Source organism: Phaethon aethereus (genome assembly GCF_964289735.1).
Source record: "Phaethon aethereus genome assembly, chromosome: 3".
In the NCBI taxonomy this organism is placed as follows: domain Eukaryota; kingdom Metazoa; phylum Chordata; class Aves; order Phaethontiformes; family Phaethontidae; genus Phaethon; species Phaethon aethereus.
In genome coordinates, this window is record NC_138576.1 from 50,998,934 (window position 1) to 51,014,157 (window position 15,224).

General features: G+C 37.6%; 1 protein-coding gene across 1 annotated transcript in view; it reads right to left on the reverse strand.

Annotated features, from left to right (window-relative positions):
* Positions 1-15,224, reverse strand: part of ATG5 (autophagy related 5) — a gene marked incomplete at its 5' end in the record, with an annotated part of 82,750 nt that overhangs the window by 34,242 nt on the left and 33,284 nt on the right. The window contains one exon of the mRNA XM_081998669.1: positions 13,744-13,838. Coding sequence (XP_081854795.1) covers positions 13,744-13,838 — 95 coding nt within the window. The remainder of the gene's footprint in view (positions 1-13,743; positions 13,839-15,224) is intronic.

Here is a 15,224-nt window from a genome sequence, read left to right on the forward strand (position 1 = left end):
CGTAACAGTTAGTTGGGAAGACAAAACACCATAACTCTGAACATCCCCCCCTTCCTTCTTCTTTCCCCAGCTTTATATACTAAGCATGATGTCATATTCTATGGGACCTGACAAGATGCATCCAAGAGTCCTGAAGGAATTGGCTGATGTAGTTGCCAAGTCACTCTCCATGATATTTGAAAAGTCCTGGCAGTCAGGTGAAGTCCCTGGTGACTGGAAAAAGGGAAGCATTGCACCTATTTTTAAGAAGGGTAGAAAAGAGGACCCTGAGAACTATCAGTCTGCCAGCCTCACATCTGTGCCTGGGAAGATCATGGAACAGATCCTCCTAGAAGCTATGCTAAGGCACATGGAGGACAGAGAGGCGATTCGAGACAGTCAGCAAGGCTTCATCAATGGCAAGTCCGATCTGACCAACCTAGTGGCCTTCTATGATGGAGTGACTACATCAGTGGACAAGGGAAGAGCTACCGGTGTTGTCTGTCTGGACTTCTGTAACGCCTTTGACATGGTCCCCCACAACATCCTTGTCTCTAAATTGGAGAGAGACGGATTTGATGGATGAACTGTTCAGTGGATGAGGAATTGGTTGGATGGTCACATCCCGAAAGTAGTGATCAAAGGCTCAATGTCTAGATAGAGATCGGTGATGACTGGTGTCCCCCAGGGGTCCATATTGGGACCAGTATTGTTTAAGATCTTCATCAATGACATAGACAGTAGGATCAAGTGCACCCTCAGCAAGCTTGCAGATTACCCTAAGCCGAGTGGTGCCGTTAAGAGGCCTGAGGGACAGGATGCCATCCAGAGGGACCTGGACAAGCTCGAAGAATGGGCCTGTGTGAACGTCACGAGGCTCCACAAGGCCAAGTGCAGGGTCCTGCACCTGGGTCAGGACAGTCCCTGGTATCAATACAGGCTGCGGGATGAATGGATCGAGAGCAGCCCTACCGAGAAGGACTTGTGGGTAGAGGTGGATGAAAAGCCGGACATGAACTGGCAATGTGCACTTGCAACCCAGAAGGCCAACTGCATCTAAAGAAGTGTGGCCAGCAGGTCGAGGGAGGTGATTCTGCCCCTCGACTCCACGCTAGTGAGTCCCCACCTGGAGTTCTATATCCAGCTCTGGAGCCCTCAGCGCAGGAAAGACATGGACATGGAGAGGGTCCAGAAGAGGGCCACAAAAAATGATCCGACAGATGGAGCACCTCTCCTGTGAGGACAGGCTGAGAGAGTTGGGGTTGTTCAGCCTGGAGAAGAGAAGGCTCCAGGGAGACCTTCTTGCAGCCTTCTAGTACCTGAAGGGGGCTTCTAAGAAAGATGCTCCATCATAGTTTTGGGCCCCTCACTACAAGAAGGATGTTGAGGTGCTGGAGCGTGTCCAGAGAAGGGCAACGAAGCTGGTGAGGGGTCTGGAGCACAAGTCTTATGAGGAGCGGCTGAGGGAACTGGGGTTGATTAGTCTGGAGAAGAGGAGGCTGAGGGGAGACCTTATCGCTCTATACAACTACCTGAAAGGGGGTTGTGGCGATGAGGGTGTTGGTCTCTTCTCCCAAGTAACTAGTGATAGGACAAGAGGAAATGGCCTCAAGTTGCGCTAGGGGAGGTTTAGATTGGATATTAGGAAAAATTTCTTCACTGAGAGGGTGGTCAGGCATTGGAACAGGCTGCCCAGGGAGGTGGTGGAGTCGCCATCCCTGGAGTGTTCAAAAAAGGTGTGGATGTGGCGCTTCAGGACATGGTTTAGGGGACATGGTGGTTCTGGATTAATGGTTGGACTTGATGATCTTAAAGGTCCTTTCCAACCTAGTGATTCTGTGATTCTATGGGGACAGACATTTTAGCAGGGCTTGTAGCAATAGGACAAGGGGTAATGATTTTAAACTAAAAGAGGGTAGATTTAAAGTAGATACAAGGAAGAAATTTTTCACAATGAGGGTGTGAACCCTGGCACAGGTTGCCCAGAGAGGTGGTAGATGCCCCAATCCTGGCAGGATTCAAAGTCAGGTTGGACGGGGCTCTGAGCAACCTCATCTAGTTGCAGATGTCCCTGCTCATTGCAGGGGGGTTGGACTAGATGACCTTTAAAGGTCATCTTCCAACCAAAACTATTCTGTGATTCTATGAACATCCCTTTGGTCAGTTGGGGTCAGCTGTCCCAGCTGTGTCCCCTTCCAATTTCTTGTGCAGCCCTAGCCTACTCGCTGGTCGGGTGGTGTGAGAAGCAGAAAAGACCTTGACTCTGTGTAAGCACTGCTCAACTATAACTAAAACATCCCTGAATTATCAACACTGTTTTCAGCACAAATCCAAAACATAGCCCCATACTAGCTACTGAAGAAAATTAACTCTATCCCAGCCAAAACCAACACATATGTCCAACATGTAACTAAAAACCATAAGACGAAAAGTAAAAACATAAACATGCTCAATACACCTATGTAGAATTCCCAGAAAAACTGACTCATTGATGGGATGTGATGTGGGTTGCAGGACTAGCTGGTAAGTCAACAGATAAAATAAATCAAATTACTTGTTTTTCCCATAATACATTTTAAACTGTTCTAATAAATTACGTATTTTCAGTGGCTGTAATAATTATAATATATATCTGATTACAACCTATAGAAAAAAATGCATCCTTTCACTTTTTCTTGAGTTTATATTATGTTTTTTGCAGTTCTGTGGTGAGAAGGAATCTTTGGTATCCTCATGAAGTGACAAGTCTTTATGGTAATGAACAGGAACTTTATACTCTCAAATATTTTTAAAAGGCATGCAACAAAAAAAAAAGTGAAACAAATGGGCTACACTTCATATATTTAATTCACACTAACAGCAGTCACAGAAATTAGTAGTGCAAAAGTCTTTCACTAGGTTGCTTAAGATAATTCTTTGAATACCTGTACATACACTTTAATATGGTCATGACAAATGTGTATTTGGATACATCTTTAAAATTTCTTACTCCTAAGATTTGAAATAACATAAAAGCATAAGTTATGAAAATAACATATACTGTTAAAAGAATACTGCATAACACGGTAGACATATACACTTAGTGGATAATTTTTTTCCTACAGAAGTGTGTATGCAAATTACCTCAAACTGATTTTCTCACATTTGCATACTTTACATGATAAAGAAAATACAAACTTGCTGTCAAAATTATAACCTGTACACATATCAAGTAGAGCGAAAATTTTGTTATTCTTGAAAGCGCTCTTAACAGTATTACACAAGCTGGAAATCCTTTAGTTTCTGAACATTAATGATCACTGTTTTAAAAGAAGAACAATTATATGATGTGTTCCCTTGGTGGAAGCTTTAACTTGTTATGGTCTGTTATGTGGCAAATGTTATGTCAAAAATTGATGCAAGTAATACTTAATGCCAGAATTAATTAGTATCTTAGCCAAGACTGTAGTCAAATTAAAGCCACAACTAGAATTATAAACACATCTGGAATAAGGTTAAAGTTTTATGTAGTAGGGCTTATTACAGTTATGTCTGTTATGACATATGTAGACAATAATGAACAATTTTTGGTCATGAATGGTTAAGGACTATCCTCCTAAACATGCATGGGCAACAACTCATGTCTTCCGTGAAGCCCTTCATTGAACAGACCACACTGTATGAAGCAACTGCAGTTCTAGCCTAACTTCCTACACGATTAACAATAATTTAGCATTATTACAAACCTACAGAGAAATACGACAACTATTTCAGTTCCTTCTCGACACATGTTGTTGAGGGCCATTACTTGCTCATCTTTAAAAACATTAAAGAACCATAATTTAAAATACCACCCTTTTCCATACTATTTAAACTGGCAATGTGCTTCCTTACAATCTTTTAGAAAAAGCTTTAAGTAATAGCAACAAAATGAGTTATTACAACCATGTAAAATATTTGAAAGTTAAAGTCCTAGCAGGTATAGCCATACCAGTGCTGAGTAGAAGGGAAGGATCACCTCCCTCGACCTGCTGGCAACACTCCTAAAGCAGCCCAGGATATCATTTAGCCTTCCTTGCCATAGGTCCCATGTCTGAACTCCCTGTATTGTTTGAATTCAAAGGTTATCTAGGAGAACCTTCACATTTGTAAGTGTAGACACCAAGACCCTTATGAGATGTGTATAGATAGTACTTTCTTCCATCAAAGTGGATCTGTTTTATAAAAAAGTTCTTACTGTAGAACCTCAGTCACACTGGGTACACTTGAGTCTACCGTGTGTAAGAGTGGTTGCAGACCTCTTAAAATACAGAAGGCCATGACATAACCACATCCCTTTAAAAGTACGGTATTTTCATACTGTTGTTTCCGAGCAAGTCTGCAACTGGTTGATAAATTCCATTGCTGTTGGGAAATATGGATTATTTAATAGTAACTCTTCTTCTTTGCAATGTGTTTTATGTCCACAGAAAAATCTATCTTCTAGAAGCTGCCAAATCATCTATGAAAAGACTGAGTTTACTCCTTCTTCAGTTACTAACCAAGAATATCATATTTCAAGGTTTCTGTGAGAAAACAGTTGGACAGATAATGGGTTGAGAATGTACATCTGTTCTTCAAGGTGTGTTAAAGAACGCCCTTAAAATGGTCATTATACTGTGAGTGACTTCAAGCAGTACTCCTTACAGAGCATGATCACTTGGGGAATGGTCCTAAAGTCCCTTGTTAAATGAAGGCTGAAGCAACACCAAAGCTAGGTTATTTTGGTTTCCAGAACGTGACAAAAATTAACAAATGTGTGAAGAATCTCCCTAAGTCTCCAAGACGGCTACTAATATTGCTAGAGCCAAAGGAGACTCAGCCCTAATCAATACTTGTTTGTATTCCAAACAACCTGGACAACATTCTTAACTGAATATGTGATTAAAAAAGCTGTGTTGAAATGGCCAGTGCTTTGAATTTTTTGCTGAACAGATGAAGAACTCTCCTAAAGGGCTCTCCCCAGTCAATGTCAAAAGACAACGCCCACAATACACTAAAAATATGAAGCAAAGCTTCAGTCTGGATGCATGTTGTTATGGACAAGACTCTGGCAACACAGCATCTTGAATAATGATCTGGGAAAACCCTAAGTATTTAGGATTGTCCAAAACATGGTATTGTTCTTATAATTAAGTGATGTAAGAAGGACCATCTATAAGAGCTTGTATAGTCCAACCCTTTTGGTTTAAAGAATTGCTTCGAGCTTTGATAATAGTAACATAAAGACACTAAGAACAGACTCATTCATTCAACAGATTCCTATAGAGGAAAAAAATCTCTCACAAAAGAGGAAGGAGAGTGAAACCAAGACGTCCAAGAAGCCTATAAGTAACTAAGTAAATTAAAAACCCTGAAAAACTCTTCATGTGCAGATATGTAAAGGATACATCCAACTAAGTGACCTTTGCCAGAAAGGGCTAAAAACTTCTAGAACGAAAGGAGTACATGCTGTAATCTAAAACACTGTGCAGATACCTTACCTAGAGGCAGCAATTCGCTTAACAACAATTTAAAGACAATCTGCTTCTCTAAATAGGTATTTTATTGGGTACCATCTGCACTACAACATTTCTGACACAAAAAGAGTACATCTATAATACTACAAAAGCTACCCAGTGTCTGTGTTGCAAGAAAAAGGGAACAAAGGTTTGAATGATCATGATGATCCAGCTGCTTTACAAGAAGGGTCTCAGAAAAACAGGTAAGAGTTCTGGGTATTGAAATCAAGAGGCAGAATGTACCAAAAATCAAAGGTTTTTAGGACAACCTGGAACAAACATTATCCAAAGTAAATGTCCTGTTATACCTTGTGGGTCGTTTTTAGCAAGAGCATATATTGCCAGAAGTTCTATTACCAGTTCCATACTGAAAGTTGCAAAAGTACCACTCACAACCACTTTCACGTCAAAATACCTAACAAGCATGGATGAACCACATTCTGGCTGTAGCCTGGTCTTTCAAATGATCCGTTAAATTTGCGTGTTCAGGGCAAGTAGCCCTGTATTCTCTGAACAACTGAATTTGCATTATTTAACTGCAGGTGAATTGTACAGATCCAAGAAGCAGAAGAGTCAACACTCAAAGAGTGATAACACACAGAAGAGACAGCAGGCAACGGTCATAAGGCCAGAAATAACAGAGACTAAATAGAAGAAACAGTTCCAAGAGGCAGTTTTGTTGAGCACTGAGAAGACAAAGACTTCTACAATATAAGCATGGCCTTGAAGTACTAAATTTCCTTCCCAGAAAAGGATTAATATTTGCAATTGGTAAAATATCAAGGTATCTGAAGAGTCAGTGACTACAAATCAATAGTGCTTTTCACAGCTGCACTGCTTTATGCGCAAATGCAGACTTAAGACTCACATTAAAGGAAGCAATTGAGTATTCACTACCTATGAAACAAAACAATTTTAGAAGTGGATTTACATCACAAAAGCAAACATTACATTGTTTGCTTAAAAGCAATGAATAGTACAATACTTCATACAACACCTTCAATCTACTTAAAAGCATTAAACCCAGTAATTCTCCTTCTTTTTCTACAATAATTATTAACTAGAAGAAACTCCTATAGTCAAGGATAGCAAAATTTCAGCAATTTTTGTTTGTTAATTCATAATGTATTGCTAGAGTATGGTGTCATATCCCATTTCCTCATAGGTTTGTTCCATTCCTCACTTACCTGTGCACAATTTGCTTTCAGTCTTCTGGAAAGTGCAAATAGAAGTCTTGGTACTTTCTGTATTTTCTAATCCTCAATTTTGTGCAAAAGTCAACCTCCTTTTTTTACCTATTTTACTTAGTAAAGCAAAACAGTATATGTAATTCCTATAAGTAAAGGAAAAATAAGATGGCATATTGACAAATCAAAACAGGTACTGCTGTGACTTTCACCTATGCAGAGCTAACTTTTTGCATCATCGTCATAGGCTAGGCTTTGTTCTAGTTTAATTCCTAAGAAACAAGGCACTGCATATGCTGCATAGGCACAGAAATAACCCTCAAAGATGACATTCTTCATCCCTCTGAAGAAAAATTCCATACCTGCTTTTCCCCTTTTTCTGAATGCAGAACAGTTCACCAACTGTTTGGGTTTTTTGGCTATTACATCAGAGTATGAAAGCTAATCTCAGAGGAATACAGCTCCGGATTGCAAGTTTCAGGTAGCAAAAATCCCTCTTGATACAAAATAAGAACCTGACCACATAACGAAGTATGTGGTGAAAGTGGCAAATCAGTTTGTGTTGACTAAACCAAGGGAAACAGAGAAGTAAAATGATCAGCTTTAATGATCAAAAGGCAGGCAGCAATATACTAAAGAACACTGCATTTAAATTACAAGGTCTAATAGTAACTCTACACAGACCTAGTTCAACTGAATTACTGCTTCATTCACTGTCTTCATCCCAGCCTCTCAACATATTCATATTCTTAAGAATTAACACTCAAAGTTGAGGTAAAAAGTGCAAATTTTTTTTTTTAAATTGCATACATATATTAACTTGCATAACAAATTTAGGACAATATATAAATACACAAGAGTACTACCTTAATAAAACACTTTAGGGAAATAGAGCCACAAGAATTCAAACCTCATGGTTTAAATTCAAATTTGTAGCATGAACATTTACATAATTTTATTTATATCCAAGTTCTTTATCGTAAGTTAATTCAGAGAAAAGATGAAAAATTAAGAGTTTTATACAAAAATAATTTTCTAAAAAAGTAACTACCAATTTGTGATTAGGGAGCGCATAACACATTTGGTAAGATTAAGGCACTTTCTAATTAGGAACAGACATTTTTTTTTCCTCCACTGGAAGTGTTAATTATTTCATTGTAACTCAAAATGTATTTTGACTTATCTTTTCTTAACAAAAAAAAAAAATCTATACAACTGTTTACACAAAGTTAATTTATTAACTACTGAGGTGCTACTGGTTTTTGATAGACCTAGATTCTTCTAAGATCTAAGAGTATCTGATAAGATAAAAAACGATTTACAACAAAATACTGCCCAGTTTTTCCCAATATGCAGAATCCGGTATATCCCTAAATTGTTTTAAACTAGTTATAATGTAACTCAGAACCTCAACAACCTATTTTTCATACAAGCAAAACCACTTTATTGTCTGTATACAAGCTACATCTACATTCAACTCAGAAGGATTACTATCACTCCGATTGACAAGCCTGAGCTAGCTTAAAACTATCCAGCTTGGTAACAGTTCAACCATGGCTGAGAGAAGCTACCCAAATCGAGGTTTTACAGCCCCATCTCTTCTGTGCCTCCTTCCCTGAGCACTACACAACTTTTACAACAGCTTTGAACTAGGCAGATTGACAGTTTTACAGATAACTTGGGCATATTTATGTAAACTTTAGTCACATCTTTGACAACAAATACAGTTTATAATGTCAGAATTTTTCTTTTAAACTCTGATTGACAGTCCCCACCCTGTACTGAGATTCTTAAAGGCACAACACTGATCTTGCACATGGGTTCCTTAAGTCTTTTTAAAAAAAAACCTGCATGGGCATTCCTTAATACAAAACATGTAAAAAGTCATCGTTAACAGCATTGACTTGAGCTAGCCCATTTCACTTTGCACTTGGATGGACCAGAAAAGCTTATGCAGTTATAGAACCTCAACTGTGGTGAGAGTGACCTTCAACTCAAGGGGACAATTTGTCAAATTGCTATTACTTTCAGCACAGAACTAAGCAATCAAGTTCAGAAAACAAGTATTCACAGCAACTTATGGACCATGCTGCCCATGTGCAATACTTGATAGAAGGGTTGGGGGTTTTGCCAATAATGAGGCACTAGGAAAAATATTTGCCTACTACAACTTTTAAACTTTCTCATTCATAGAGCTTTGATTTTGAAGCAATTTAAAACTGGCAAGTGTGCTAGTGTTTCTTCAGTGCTGGACCATCAGTTATTAGAGTAAGTCATTCTGTGTACTCAATTGACAATGAATCAGTCCTTTTTTTCTTTTCAGCACAGAAATTCATCCGAGCACAGCTCTGTTACACAAATCAACCATCATTTCACATTATTTTCCTATTCATCCAAACTTCCTCTTTGTAAAAGGAAGTTTTTAAGAAAGAAATTTTGCTATTTTCAGCAGGTCCTTTATGAAAACGTCATTTTTAATAAATAAGAAAAAAGTTAAATAAGGTATTACACACAGGTCTATTCAAGAGCATTTTGCACTAGCCAACAAGATGTCAAAACTTGCTGTGTTGTGTTGCCCTCTTCAGGTCGACAGCACTTACATTTTCTAGTTCTTTTGCTTGATAAGTCATTACATTTCAACTTCTTTCATTAAAAAAATCAGATTTGCAGTTTCGAGTAGCAGCTAACTTTACCTCTATCCCACCAGTGCTTGAAGTATTTTTGATCTAAAACCCTATAGAAATTACTTTTGGCCTCTACATCTCCCTAACTCCAATACTAATCTTGAGGATTATCAACATATCAGCTATTGTTTGAAAAGATAACTAAAAAAAACATCTTCAGCACTCATAAGCAAGCCTCATGACAAGAGGCTTAAAGAGCTCAAGTGATTCAGCTTGCCAAAGAAAACTGAAGTTGCTGAAATCACTCGGTAAAGTAAACTTGGAGGTTAGAAAGTTAGATGACTTGAAAGTGGTGTAAGGCAAAACAAAATCTAGAAACTGGAGTTCAAGTCAGACAAATTCAGCCTTGAAATGCAATGGAGGCTTTAAAAGGATGGATTCATTATTACTTGAAAACTTTATAGGTGGACCCAGTATCTCTCCAAACAATCTGTTTTGATCAGTTTTTGCATAGTTGTCATAACACAGGTCAATTGTGATGCTGATTTGCATACTTGTAATAGTTTTGCAATTTATTATTTCAGCTCTGTCAATTAATGTGGAAATATGTATAAAACAGTCTTCCATCGCTTGGGAAAGTGCTATGCTTGGGCTTCTGATTCATTTGTTGAGCCAGATATTAATAATATCTCAGAATATTTCATTTCCCCCTCCCACCTTACTATTTTTAGACGACAGGTCACAGTAGATATTTAAATCTATTTAGACATCTCAATACTGCAACTCGACAGAAAGAACGACGTGTTGGATTTAACCAATGTATTAAGTATGGAGAATTTCATTCATGTTACTAAGGCAGAAAAACATCATCACAATTTGTGACTGTACAATTTAATCACAACTCTTAAGGGACTTACGATAAGGAAAACCTTTCAAAGTTAAGGCCTACTAAAATTAATAGTCTAATCAAAACCCTTAGAAAATAGAGGCAAAGGAAATGCTCATTCCAGTATCATGGCATGTCCCAGTACCCAAATAATGGAACAAGCAAACAATCCTAGATCATCCCCTTTTGGGCTGGCAAACACACAACAGCCAGCCTACCTTAAGCCAAGTGCAACTTTAGAAAAGCTCAGAAGAACTTGTGATGAATAGTTTTAACGCATTTTCTTTAACATACTTTTGTAACTTTATTCTCAAGAATGAAATGCTATTTACAACTTTAAGTCCTATATACTCATAAGGTAGACTCCAGATGAAAGGAGGAAGATTGACAGGGAAAGAACAAGCAAGAGCAAGTAGGTGAGCATGACACTGGGAAAGATACCAAAACTCGGGCATCAGTGCAAACTAAAATCTCAAACAACAACTGAGACTCAGAGTGCTCCCACCTGCAGCGTAAAACAGCAGACAGTATTTCATCAGGGTAGGCTCTATCAGCATGTAGAGACTCCTCTCCTGTGCCTGACCAGTATGCCCCGTCACAGTGCCTGCAGCCAAAGACTGTCTGTCATCTATCAGCCATATAGTTTGTTCAATTAGAAAGTGTAAAACCAGCTAGTCTTACAAACATGGGAAAAAGTCCTCACGCAAAAGTCCAACTAGCACTCTACAAGTAAAGCAACACTCTTAAATGCATAATATATTCAAAACACTACTATTATTTGCTCTCTTGCTATTAAACAACAAGTGAAAAAAGCACTCTATTCAAAAGTACTGTCAGGTAAAAAGACAAAAAAGTTTTTGTGCAACTGTCTACTGAAGACACAGCAGCTTACACCTCTGAAGTGATGAAGTGGGGCACTTTTTTTTTTTGACGCATGTAAGTAAAAGTGTTACAAAAATATAATCACTATTTTTTAACCACCTCCAGTAGAAGAAGTTTCCACCTATGTCAAAGGTTCATCTGGTGCAAGTTCCATATAACATAGTTTAGACTATGACAGCTGGTAATAAAATCTCCAAGATCTCTTCTCTAACTTTTAAAAGTGCAGATGAATTGATATGTAGTGATACTCAGTCTTTTTCTTCATCTTCTACAGTAGATGCCAGGATTCTGGTCCAATCTTAGCTGCTACACTTAAAAGAAGAGGTGCTGGACAAGGGCTTTTAAAATTACCTGTGGTTAGTTTAGTTCTGACTTACCCAAGTATGAAGTTTGTATTTTTGCCATCTCTTTCTCCCCCACACACCATCAGATTTGGATACCACACAAGGTATGATTCATATTATTCTTTAGAAACTTATTTTAATAGACAAGCTTTACAACCGAAAGAGCCTTTGGGTTTTGAAAATATCAGGCCTTCAGCGAAAAGCATGTCAGATCACTTTATTGCATGCATTTTTTCTGCAGCAACTTTTCCCAGTCACATTTAGCATTTTGTTGCTAAGCCTGATTTTTCTTAGTTGGTATCATGATATAGTACATTTCTCTGAAGGAAAACAAATTCATCCACCTCACACTGCCAAAACACAATCTAGGCACTTCCCTTCACAGAATTTCCTTCTAATAATTTTGGGGTAATGGAAGGTATGGAGATTAAGAGGAAGAACTCTCCCCAGTGAAGGCAATGCCTAGTAATTTCCTGCCATCCACCTGTATATCCTTAAGTATCCACAAAAACACAATGTGAAAACACATAGGGAATAAATGTCCACTGTAATACAGACCCAGGCTAAACTGGCTTTCAGGTACTTATGTAGGGATATGCAAGCAACTGATTAGAATGCAAAGCTGACTTCTACCAGCACTAACGGAAATTAAATGTAATTGGGCTAGAATGTATCTTAAGAATACTTTTGAATCAGTTACTTCAGCATATGCAAGTCTGTCACTAAGTACTGTAAAATTATGTTAGAACTACAGGAATTAACTCCTTGCTTGGAATCTAATTATAAGCTCATTCTTCATAAGACTTTCTGAAAATTCCTTTAAAATATATTGACTTTTATGATGAGCAGTGATCAGTACACAAACCAACAAAACAAACAAGAAACACCTGCATCCAGTTTTTAAAAAAGAGGAACATTACTGAAAATATACACCAAACTTCTCAAACACTGTCTCAGCATCATCTTTATTTGTGTTTGGTATTCTATTCTTAGTTAGGTATTTTGGGTTTAAACTACAGCAAGTAAGGGTTTCCAATCGAAAAGATAATGGAATCAAGATAAGTACTACTGGTAAAGGAATAGATATTACTTATTAGATATTTTCCTTTTTTTAAAAAAAAAAAGCTTTACTAGCATGAAATCATGTGATATCACAGAAAATTTCCCTCATGGCTTAAAGGTCTGTATCTTATTCAGACAGCAAAACCTCCATTTCATGAACCCATTTACATGATTTCTATAAAAAGACTTAAAAAAACCCGAACACAACACCTATCAGAGAACAAACAACCAACTTAATTACCAATGAAACAAAATGCTTTGAGTGAACTACTTTTCCTGATACATACTTTTTATACTTACACAAAACTTGCCATCTGCTATGATCTCTGACAAAATAACTGACTTCCGTTCTCAATTTAAGGTTTCACTATGATGGTAAATGTCTAACATCTAACATTAAAAGTTACTTCAGTTCCACTGCAAGATTGTATAGGTTTGATACAAGTAGTATCAGAGTATTCAGTACTATGAATAAAGGACTTTTTTTTGATAGTTAGAGATGCAAAGTTTAAATGTAAATAGATGAAAATGTTTCAAAGATAAAACTGAGCAGAACTGTTTCATTTACGGAGAGACTACATGAATGCTGTATAAGCTTTTAACCATACTGAAATCTAAACTTCATCATGACCTTAATGCTATAAAAATTAAGGCGACATTGAAAAATTGTAAGGATTCCATGAAGTATGTCTCCCAAGAAGCTGTTGAGAAAAATAGAGCACTGGTGTATTAAAGCAGAAAAATTCAAAGCTAGTTTTGTATTGTAAAGTATACAGTTAGAAGACAAAGGTAAGAACTCGATGCAAGACCTATGCCATTACTTTCATCTTATAATGCCAATAAGAAAAGAAGCCTACACAGTGGTTGAGGGAGAAGTGTTGCTTCTGAAATGGTTGACTTGGACCCTTCAGAGGGCATTTTGCATCCAAAGCAGTCTTCATAGTTAGCAGTTATTTTTAATGATAAAATTAGCTTAAAAAAAAAACCCCAAACCAACAAACAAACATAATCTGTACCAGCCTTAGCACATTCTCAAGTATTACACACTTAAAACATAATGAATGGTAATTACCTATTAGAATGAATACAGTCTGTTTCGTCTTTGCTAATTCATACAACTCAAGAGTCCAGCAAAGATGAGCATACAAAGTTTTAACATAATGTTAGAAAAGGGAACATATAATTCTGAAAACAGATTACAATATATGACACCTCAGTGGAAGAATTTGGTAAAAGTGGGTTTATTTCTTTGTCTCCTACCTGATAAATTCTAAATGGGATGTATCGAAATCCACTGTCTTCTGGAGGATATTCCATGAGTTTTCGATTTATTGCCCAAAACTGCTCAAATTTATCTGCGAAGGTAAAATTAGATTTTGTTAGTATTAATAACATATATTCTTTTTCATCTAAAAGAGGTAAATGACACATGACTGGAACAACATGCAAGCTTTTCTCACAGAAGTTTGACCTGTATGAATTTATTTTCCCCACATTTCTCTTCCCTATTTAGCCTGAAGCCAGAGGCAAGTCATCTGCATTCTCCTATGAAAACAGTGACGTAGCAACTTATTGAACTGAAAGAGAAAACAACTTGAATTCATATCGTATCTCCCACTGTTAGGGAAATATTGGGCCACAAAGTATTGATTTCATTGCCTCAATTAACTGCCTGTTTCTCCACTCCCTGCTATTACTGGTCCACACTGTCTTGCAGTTTGTTAAAAACACCTAATTGTTCTTAACTATAGATGAATAATAGGTGTAAAGTATAGAGAAATTAAAGCAGTAGAAAAACTTCTTGAGGGGTTTACATTTGGATATGTAAATCTTAAAATAATCTGCAACAAAGTACGATATAATCAGAAAATATACTGCCAATTCTATGATACAATCTGAAAATAATTTATGTTTGAAATACATCTTTGCTGATATTATCCAAGTAACTAGGTTTAGTAAAGCAGCCCAAGGCAGCACACCATCTCATCCTCTTCAGATATTACAAGAACTGAACAGTTTATTGCACCTAAAATGTAGTAAGGACAGCATAGGTCTAGAGCAGTAAAGGCTTATATATGCAAATCAATTATTCAAATCAAGCAAACAACGAATACCAGAAGCAGCAGAAAGGAACATGAGGAGCCGAGATGAATAACGCTGCTGCTAGCCTTACTGGAGAAGGCAGCTTGAAAAGGGGAAAGCAAGGGATAAATTTTCTTATAGGCCCTAACTCGCCAAGACACGAAACACAGCAGACATTTCTTCAGAAGGAACACACAGTGTCCAATTTTCCCTCCCCAGCACAATGTTCATTCGGGCCTCAAGAAGCCTGGCAGTGTAACCGTTACAGAATTCGGCCTCCCTTAAGCAAGGCAAAATTCAGAAATCTCTTTGTGGAACAAAGGTTGTTCCCGCTTCCAAAATTGCTGGCAACAATTAAAGCAATTGCAGGAAATTAAGAGAGTCTGAGATTTGCTTGACTCCAGCGTACAGCACAGATGCCTGTCAGTGCGCTAAAAGACATAGTTAATACCTATTGCAGGGTTTGTAACACGTTGGTTTTCCTGACTGAATGTGATACAATGCAGGAATTTCCAAGAAATGGTAAACAAACTCCTGCCAGGTACTCTGTAGAAGCATTTCCTGATACTTATCTCAGAAAGCACTTCCACACCCTTGTTTCCCGATTAGCAGCAAGTGCCTCTAAACAAGCACTTACCTAAACTGCAGCCAGCACCACC